At 41.6% G+C, this 9491-nt stretch overlaps 2 protein-coding genes across 2 annotated transcripts in view; both read right to left on the bottom strand.

The window, feature by feature from the left end:
- Window positions 1–847, bottom strand: part of LOC103985871 (putative glucan endo-1,3-beta-glucosidase GVI) — a 969-nt gene extending 122 nt beyond the window's left edge. The window contains exon 1 of the mRNA XM_009403732.2: window positions 1–847. This exon is cut by the window's left edge and continues 122 nt beyond it. Within this exon, the coding sequence (XP_009402007.2) occupies window positions 1–847 (847 nt within the window).
- A 7025-nt stretch (window positions 848–7872) lies between these two features.
- LOC135675146 (uncharacterized) lies at window positions 7873–8886 on the bottom strand. The gene is made up of 3 exons (XM_065185419.1): window positions 8392–8886; window positions 8228–8301; window positions 7873–8132 (listed from the first exon to the last, which is right to left on the bottom strand). Exons 1-3 carry the CDS (start codon window positions 8651–8653, stop codon window positions 8028–8030), a joined length of 441 nt encoding a protein of 146 aa, XP_065041491.1. The 5' UTR covers window positions 8654–8886; the 3' UTR covers window positions 7873–8027.
- Between the last annotated feature and the right edge of the window lie 605 nt (window positions 8887–9491).

The raw sequence follows: 9491 nt of genomic DNA, 5'->3' as shown, positions 1-9491 counted from the left end.
TCCCAGGCCTCTTGGGCGTCCCATTTGAAGTCGCCGCGAGCCTCACGGCGTTTTTGTTGTGGATCTTGGCGTACTCCACCGTCGCCACCGCCGGCCCGCCACCCGACGGCCATCCTGTCTCCGACAGCACCACCTCCACGTTCTGCCCTCCGACCTTCTCCATCGCTGTGTACGCGGTGTCGACCATGGCGTGCAACATGTTCGTGTAGCCCAGGTTGCCGTCTTGCACGATCACGGTGGTCGAGTTCAGGAGCACGTAATCCAGCTTCATGTACTTGGGATCGTATGCGTAGTAGGGGTACGCGTTGAGGAGGAGAGGATAGTTATTGGCCGCCAGGAACGAGATGACGGCGGACATGGTCGGGGTGGCCACGTCGGAGAAGACGCCCACGGAAGGACGGGGAGACGGCCCCATCACGCTCATCGACACGGCCGTGGACACGGGCGCCGTCACCCGGGCGGCCTTGAGAGCGCGGTCGACGTTCTGCATGGCGGGGGCAATGTACTGTGCGATGTCCGACGGGATGATCTCGTTGCCGATGGCGACGCAGCGGAAGGTGACGGAGCCGGCGTGGGGCACGATGTTGGTCTGCACCCAGGATTCGGCGAATGAAGCATCGGTGGCGAGCCTCTGCACGTCACCGTTGATGGTGCCGACGATGACCTGAATGCCGGAGCCGTGGAGGGCGTTAAGGACGTTAGGGTCGGGGTCGAACAGGCGGAGCTTGCCGATGTTCCGGGATTTGTAGAGCCCCACCACCTGTTCCACGGTGGGTAGGTTGTTTCCTTTCAATCCATAGTTCACTCCTACGCCTTCACCTCCTGCATCAGCCATTAACTCTTCCATCACCCACAAACAAAATCTTACAGCTCGTTTTGAGCATAAGAAGCACTCATGAAAACATAATAAGAAGAGTCCCCACTCAAAAAGTTCATTCAGTCCCGAAATCAAACAACGCATCTCAATCAAAACGAGTAACGATGGACACAGTCCAACATAAAGATGATGCTTCGTATGAAACAGATATAAATCAGTATACCTGCTAGAAAACTACAGCTAGAGATCAATAGCAGCACCATAGCAGACACGCAGAAGAACAAAAAGTTCGCCATTCTCGCTGTTGCCAAGAACACAAGAGGTTTCATTGAACTGTTAAGCATGGCGACAAATTATCTAGGAATGATTAAGCAATAGGACACCAAAGAGCATGCCTTCTTCACCACTTGAATCTATTAACACCAATCAAGCTGCTGCTGTTGCTTCTGAAGCATACATACAAGGCTGAGAAGATTAACCTTTGTAATGGCGAATGCCACTCCTCTTATGGAGAGCCAAAGGAGTCTAGAGTTAAATGAGTTAGGCAAAGAAAGATCATGCATACTCCTGACTATAGCATGCGGCATTCTCATGCGTGTACTCCATACCATGTTTTCACTGGATTTTGATATCATCTAATACATGCCAACAATTTATGCATGAATAGTTTACCAAAAATATCTTCAGTGTTATGTTACGTTGGAAGAATTGGATAACATTAATGAACTCTTACCATGAATGTGATTGAATCTAACCATGAAGTAACTTTTATCTTCGCAATCGAATTTGATCATGAAGCATCCCTTAGCATCTTTTCCAGGGTGGGTAAGTTGTCTCCTTACAATCCATAGTTCACTCCTATGCCCTCTCCTCCTGTACCAGCCATTAACTCTTCCATAACCCACAAACAAAATCTTACAACTCGATTTGAGCATAAGAAGCATGCATGAAGACATAATAAGAGTTCCCACTCAAAAGTTCATTAAGATCCGAACATTTCAATGCTGAAACCAAACAATACATCTCAATTAAGACAAGTCATGATGGAGGCAGTCCAACATGAAGATGATGCTTCATATGAATCAAACATACATCAGTAAACCTTAGGAGAGGATGGCAGCAAACATGCTAGAATTCTACAGCTAGAGAGATCAATAGCACCATAGCAAACACAAACAAATGAAAAGAAAATTAGCCATACTCACTATTGCTTTACCTACCAAGAACACAAGAGGTTTCATTGAACTGTGAGCATGGCAATACAACATGCAAATCTTAAGAATGATTTAGGCTATAGACATCAAAGAGCATGCCTTCACCACTTGCTTGAATCTATTAAGGCCAGTCAAGCTGTTGTTTCTGAAGCATACAAGGTTAAGCAGATTGACTTGGATATTGGAACATGCCTACATGGTTTACCTGATTAGGAAGTATGAGACATGGGTAGACATACTAGCTATAAAGGCTGCATTAGGAATGTCACATGATTCACTCAATCAGGGTGCATCAAGTATGAGTTGATATGCTAAAGCATGCCCATATAGTTTATCTACTAAGAGAGCATAGATATAAGGAGACATATTAGCCATATAAGTAGTGACTTGATCTGAGACATATTAGAACACTAGAGTATATCAACATGGTTTGCCCAATTAGAGAGCATAGAATATAGGGAAACATGTCAGCGCATTGGATTATAGCTAGAGAATCAAAGCATGCTCACATAGTTTACTCCGTTAGGGACCATAGGATAGAAAGATATATTAGAACATTAGAATATGCCCATATGCTTTATCTAGTTAGGGATTACATGACGAAGGGAGATGCATTAGATCATTTCTGATGTGTCGGGACATATTAGAGCATTGGGGCATGCTTATATGCTTTACCCAATTATGGAGCATGGGATGTAGAGAAACAAGTTGCCCATGAAAGCCGAGTTAGGTGCATTCCATGCTTTACAAAATTAAAGCACATCAAACATTGGGAGATGCATTAGACATCAAAACATATCCATATGATTTATCAAGTAAGAAAGCATGGGACATCGGGAGAACCTTATGCCTCAAACGACCATTCTTCCTTTTGCTAGAGAAAATATATGGATATTCTTCTTCTTCTAGGCGATAGGTAACCCTTCTTCCTCCTCTCATCGATGGACCTTTTGTTAGAATCGAGTCGGCACAAGAGGGGTGGGGGGTGAATTAGTACAGCGGATAAAATTATATCAATTCAAAAATCTTTCATTTGATTAAAACTAATTTCATATCGGAAAGATAAATTGAAATCTCATTCGTTGTAGTGAAAGCAGTAGAAAAGTAAAGCAGTTTGCAATAAAGGTAAATTGCTCAAATATAAATGTAAATCGAGTTTTATAGTGGTTCGGTCATTATGACCTACATCCGCTCTCGATTCCTCTTCCGTCGAGGCCATCGGTATCCACTAACGATCTTTTTTCAATAGGCGAAGATCAATTACTTTTTTATACCCCTATTCTCCGTTTCATAGGTTTAGGAGATAACCTTTTATAACCCTCTTTTACAAGATATCCCTCGTACTCCTCCTTTAGAACTCTATCTAAGCTTTAGAAGGAGGGAACTCAACTTTTGAATAGCGTTTACAACTTTAGAATAATAGAGTTTTGCTCAACTTTCTTGTTTTTGTTAACCAGGGATAAGAGGAGTATTTATAGGCCTCAAGTAGATTTAAACTTGGAGCCTAAAAGAGTTTTATCCCCGATTTTCGTGGTACTGGTGGTACCACTGCCTGATAGTTTTTCGGAGACTATGCTACGACAATTCCACCTGTTAGATCATTGTTTGGGTTTTTCATTTGGCCCAACATAGCCCAAACTTCGGCCTAATTGGTCTTTAATTGAGTTGACCCAATTCTAACCCAATTATGCCTTAAACCTATTTCGATATATATAATTATTATAAAGCTAATCAAATGTTGTCCGGCATGTCATTGGTTTATCGATGCTTCATCCGATTCTTTTGCGTATTGTTCTTTCTTGCGGCCTATTTTTTAATCGGCTAATTGACTTCCGCAACTCTGATTTCTTTGGCATAATTTTCGCTCTTTTTGGCCTGATGCCTGAACTTATGGCCCGAAGCTTTCTGTCGATACATCGACCGATCCTCCGGCTCGACATCCAATCTTCTGACATGTTCTACTCCGGCCCAATATGATTCTTCCTACTTTAATTGTCTTTCCTGATCGAAGCTAGTCATGCGTCACTCAAAACACAAATTAGATCACAAACACATTGATTTCATCATCAAAATCTAAGATTCAACACTTTTTTCTCTTTTAAGCAATGATAGCAACCCTCCTAACATCAAACTATTACCATAAAATTTAAATTTTATAGAACCCCCTATAAAATCTCATCACATTCCAATACTAAGTTTGTAATAGACTCAGACTCATATAAAGATTGGTTGTATAACCAAAACACCTTAGACAACCTGAATTTACATTAACATATCAAAACAAAAGGATGGTCGACTCAAATCAAAAGGTAAAAATAGGAAAGAGAGAAAGAGGGACGAAATAGCAAAGTCAAAAATTGGAAAGAATGGTTGACTCTTATGAATAACATATTTGATCAATCGGTAAGACTAATTATTTTTCAAGTAAAGATTGTCACATCTTGAGAATTGGATCTCATTCAGGAGGAGGAGGAGGAGGACCCTCTAAGTTGTCTTTCATATCATGAGCATTACTTACAAAATAGTATTAGGGGCATGCTAGATATCATCGCTATGATGCTCAAGTTAAAGATCCTCGATGGTAAGAGCTATAATGAGTGCTTCGAGTAATGGGAGACACTTTGTCCATGAAGGCTATGTTGAGCACATCGTGTACTTATGATGCACCAAGTGCGAGGAGATGTGTTAAACATGAAGACTATATTGTTTGTGTTAGCATGATTTGTCTAATTATGGTGTATTGAAAACAAGAAGATGCATCGGTCATAAACCCCTCACTAGATGCATCACATATTTACTCGACAGGGGCACATGAAATATAGAGAGATATATTAGTTGTAAAGGCTGCATTGGGTGTGATGCATTTTTTACTCACTTAGGGTGCGTCAAACGTATGAAGATTGATTAGAGCATTTTAGCATACTCATATGGTTTATTGGATTAGAAAGCATGGGATGTAAGGAGACACATTGGCCATAAAGGTCATATTAGGCACACCACATAATTTGCTCAATTATGATCCATCAAGCACAAGGAGACATGCTAGAGCATTAAAGTATGTTAACATGATTTACCTAGGTAGGAGACATAAGATGCAAAAAGACACACGAGAGAATTGAAGCTCAACTATATGGTTTACTCATTTAGAGAGCATGAGACACATTAGATATAAAAGTCATAATGGGTGACTCGGAGCGTGGGAGGACACATTAGAATGTTAAAGCATACCCATATAATTTTCTAACTAGGGAGTATGGGATACGAGGAAACACATTAGAGAACTATGACGTGTTAGAGCATTAGAGCATGCCCACATAGTTTACTTAATTATGAAACACAAGTCAAGGAGACACATTAAAATATTAAAATATGCCCAAATGGTTAACTTTGTTAGGAATCATAAGATACAAGTAAACATGCCCATTTAGAGAGCATGAGACGCATTAGTCATGAAAGTCATAATGGGTGACTTGTATGGGAGGACACATTAGAATATTAGAGTGTACCCACATAATTTTCTAACTAAGGAGTATGAGACATGGGGAAACATATTAGAGTATTAGAGCATAGCCACATAGTTTACTCAATTATGGAGCAAAAGATATAGGGAGATACATTGGCCATGCAGGTGGTGTTAAGTGCATCAAGTGTAGAGGACATGTTAGAGTGTTAGAGCGTGGCCATATGGTTTACTTAGGTTATAGAATATAGGCCAAGGAGACGCATTAAAATATTAGAGTATGCCCAAATACTTAACTTGGTTAGGGATGATAAGATATAAGAAAATACATTGGCTATAAAGGATGCATTCTATGCATTGAACATGTGAGGACATGTTAAAATATTATAGTATGCTCACATGGTTTACCTGATTATGAAGCATGGGATGTAAGAAGACACATTGGATGCGAAAGCCCAATCAGGCACATCATATGATTTGCTCAGTTATGTCACATTAAGTATGGGGAGATGTGCTAGAATATTAGAGCATGCCCATATGGTTTACTTGGTTAGAGAGCAAGTGGTACGGAAAGACATCTACGAGAATTTGGAGCTTAACCATATGGTTTACCTAGTTATGGGTTATGTGACATGGTGAGATGCATTGGTCATAAATTATAATAGGTGACTCAAGCATGAGAGACACATTAGAACACTAGAAAATACTCACATGATTTATGTAATTAGTGATTGCATAGGACATGGGGCAATATGTTAGAACATTGGAACATGGTTATATGATTTACCCAATTAGAGATTATAAGGCATAGAGAGATGCATTGGCCACAAAGGTAGTGTTAACTGCATCGAGCATGAAAAGACATATTAGAGCATTAGAGTGTACCCACATATTTACTTGGTTAGGGAGCATGGGACAGAGAGATGCATTAAAGCATTAGAATATGATTATTTTACCTAGTTAGGCATCTTAGGATCTGAGGAGATACGCTGGTTATAAAGGTCATATTCGATATATCAAGTATATGAAAATATATTAGAGTATTAGGATATGACCATATGATTTACCGAGTAAGAGAGCATGAGATATAGAGAGAAAACCTGCCCATGAAAGTCACATCAGGCACATCATATAGTTTGTATGTTAGGGTATGTTGAGTATTAGTAGATGCATTAGAGTATCAAAGCATACTCATATATTTTATCTAGTTGGTAAGCACTCATGTAGGGAGACTCTCATGACTCTTCTTCCTTTTGCTAGAGAAACTCTCTTGACCTTCTTCCTTTAAGCTATAGGCAATCCTTTTTCCTTCTCTAGCAAATCAACTTTTTTCTATCTTTAAGTAGTGGTGGTGACCTTTGTTCTAATATCAAATTGTTACTATTAGAATTAGTCATTGTCCTAAGTGACGAGATTAAGTTGACCTTACCTAGTTTCTAAAGGTTATCACATCTTAAGAACTGAATCTCTAAGGAGGTAGATGTCACCTGTCCCTCTTTGTATCCTTGTCGATCTTAACAATTAATATTACATTGAAAAAAAAACTAATTGGCGTGATTTTTTCTAAAGAATAAATGATGAAGGCGAGATTCGGATCTTACAATAAACTATCATAATTTTTACTAGTTAAGCTAGTTGACATCTTAAAAAATATGTTGTTAAGATTTTGATCTCCCAGTATGAATATGTTTACACACTTAGAAGATAAACCCTGACACTTTTCTTGCCTAGTAATGGTGATATTAATGAGATAAACAATTTTTTTTGGGATTGTTCCACTTCAATGTGAGAATCTCAATAATATCAAGCTGTGGCTTCTTTCATATGATCTAAATGATGATCATCTTCGGGCACTGACTCATAGAACTCAGAGGTTCACAAAGAATGCTAGCTCATGAAAGATCAAACACCATGATTCAAGCATGCTCTGCTGCTGCTGCTGCTGCTGCTGTTCTAAAATGAGAAGACAATCCCTGGATACAATGAATCAGTCCAGTTATATCTCAGCAGGCATTGATGGATGGAGAAGAAGGCATGCTGCTCTTTCTATGTTCCCAATCCATTCCAAGGATATCTCAACAGCCATATCAGCATTGCATCAACAATGAATCTGGCACATGGATCTATTGGAATCAGCACTTGCAATCCCATTCCATATGAAGTCCTAGCAGCATCTTTTGGTGGCAAGGTGAATGAGTCCTGGAACAATGATGGTGGTATATTTCTCTGACATGTTGATCTGGTTGGATTTAGCTTTATTGGTTGTCACTTGATTTGCCAACACACTGCATCTTTCTTGTGTCTCAATCCTTCTTTTTTGTGTGATTACCTGTTCTTTATCCAATCAAATTGATTGGCAAGCACAGAAGGATCATAAAATTGATTAGAGTTTCATGTTTCTGAACTTTGCTGATCAATCTTTACAAGGACACACACACAGTCTCACTCTTGTCTCTCTGACAATGACACCTCAATTCTCCATCTTGCATGAATCCAGAACCACATAAACCTTTCTCTTTCTCGTCGTTAGCACAGCTCAGCTCGCAGCTTCTGCGATGCTCTGCAGAGAAGGACGCCACTGTCGGGGCCTCGCTGCCATCTGCGTGCCGCTTCTTTGCCGATCCGTCTCCTGCTTCGCCACCTGCCTCACCACGTGAACACAGAAAGCATTGAGAACAGAGCTGATCCTCCTGCTCTGTCGAATCCGAACTCGGCAAAGAACAGAAGGTAATCTACCTGATCGTTTGTTCTGTGCTGCTGGCACTTGTTAAGCTTCTCCTGCTTCCTCGCCCTCAGAGCCATGGTGACCTCTGTCCGAGAAAGAATCAGCGGACGTTCACTGTCAGGCCAAATCAGAACGCTAAACAAGCGAGCAGGGATTACAAGGAGCGGATTGGAACCTTGGGAGGTGACCAGCCGATACACTTGGCCGAGCAAGAGCACGTCCTTGGGCTTAAGCAGCCTCACGCGCGTCAACCGGACGACGCCGCCGCCGCCGCCGCCGTCCCCGCGCTCCTCGGAGACGCAGAGCGTGACGAGGGCCACGTGGTAGCCCGGGTTGCTCTTCATCACGTCCGCGGCGCTCATCGGCCAGTAAAGCTGCTCCTCCCTCCCTCCCGGGTGCTGAATCACCACCGCCTCCGGTGCTTGGCAGTTCCCCATCCTTCTCCTCTCTTCACAGGAACGAAAAGAGGAAGTGGGATGATGAGAAGAGGCGAGTCTCAAAACACAGGAATATATAGTGCAGGTGGCAGCAGCACACAGAGGCGCGAGATTCTTCCTGTCATGAGGGGCCACATTACCAAGAAGAACATAAAGACGGTGAAACACTGATAGAGAAGTAACCTCGTCGCTTTCTTCTCCTCACCAGCGAATGGAATGGGACTTGGGGTGTTCTTGAGGGGGCAAAAGCTACACCCTCCTCTGTGATCACACCCTCCTGTTGCCTAAAGGGAGATTGCTTCCTGCCCTTGTTCTTGTTCTTTTGGTGATGCCTCTGGGCACCAGGCAGCAGTCAGTCTCTGCTGGTCTTTGCCCTTATCACTCGCTACTGTCTGCAAGAAACATAAGCTCATTACCTTCATTGTTTGTTGACGATCCAAAGGTGCCTATCTCTTCCACAAAGTTTATGTTAATCTAGGGAGCAGGATAGAGATATCCTAAGCATACTTCAGATGGATTCTCCTTTTTGGGAACCCTTTAGGCATAATTGTCGTCTTGGGGAGAACAAGGTCAGTTGCCAATGTCATCTTGTTCCTCATATCTTCCAAAGTGGGCAAGAACAGAGTTCAGATCATGTTTGGGCCCACTTGAACAAGAAGCAGGATTTTTGAATGCCACAAAGCACTGGAATGAATTGAAGGCAATTCTGTATTGAATGATCCTGTGCTGTAACAATCCGATTTGATGAGATAATTGATCTGTTAACTTCATTGAATCTAAATCATTGATCCAAGATGTCAGATCATGTTTGGGCCCACTTGAACAGAGTGTTTCTCCT

This window comes from Musa acuminata, chromosome BXJ1-5, assembly GCF_036884655.1.
Source record: "Musa acuminata AAA Group cultivar baxijiao chromosome BXJ1-5, Cavendish_Baxijiao_AAA, whole genome shotgun sequence".
Classification (NCBI taxonomy): Eukaryota; Viridiplantae; Streptophyta; class Magnoliopsida; order Zingiberales; family Musaceae; genus Musa; species Musa acuminata.
Note: the sequence above shows the minus strand (reverse complement) of the source record. Positions and strands in the feature narration are given on the sequence as shown.

Excerpts from the sequence above, each read along its gene's own strand:
- LOC135675146 (XM_065185419.1), bottom strand. The coding sequence starts at position 8,653 with ATGGGGAACTGCCAAGCACCGGAGGCGGTGGTGATTCAGCACCCGGGA. Across the intron at positions 8,302-8,391 it reads TCGGCTGGTCACCTCCCAAG|AGGTCACCATGGCTCTGAGG; the intron begins GTTCCAATCCGC and ends TTTCTCGGACAG. Across the intron at positions 8,133-8,227 it reads AGCACAGAACAAACGATCAG|GTGGCGAAGCAGGAGACGGA; the intron begins GTAGATTACCTT and ends GTGGTGAGGCAG.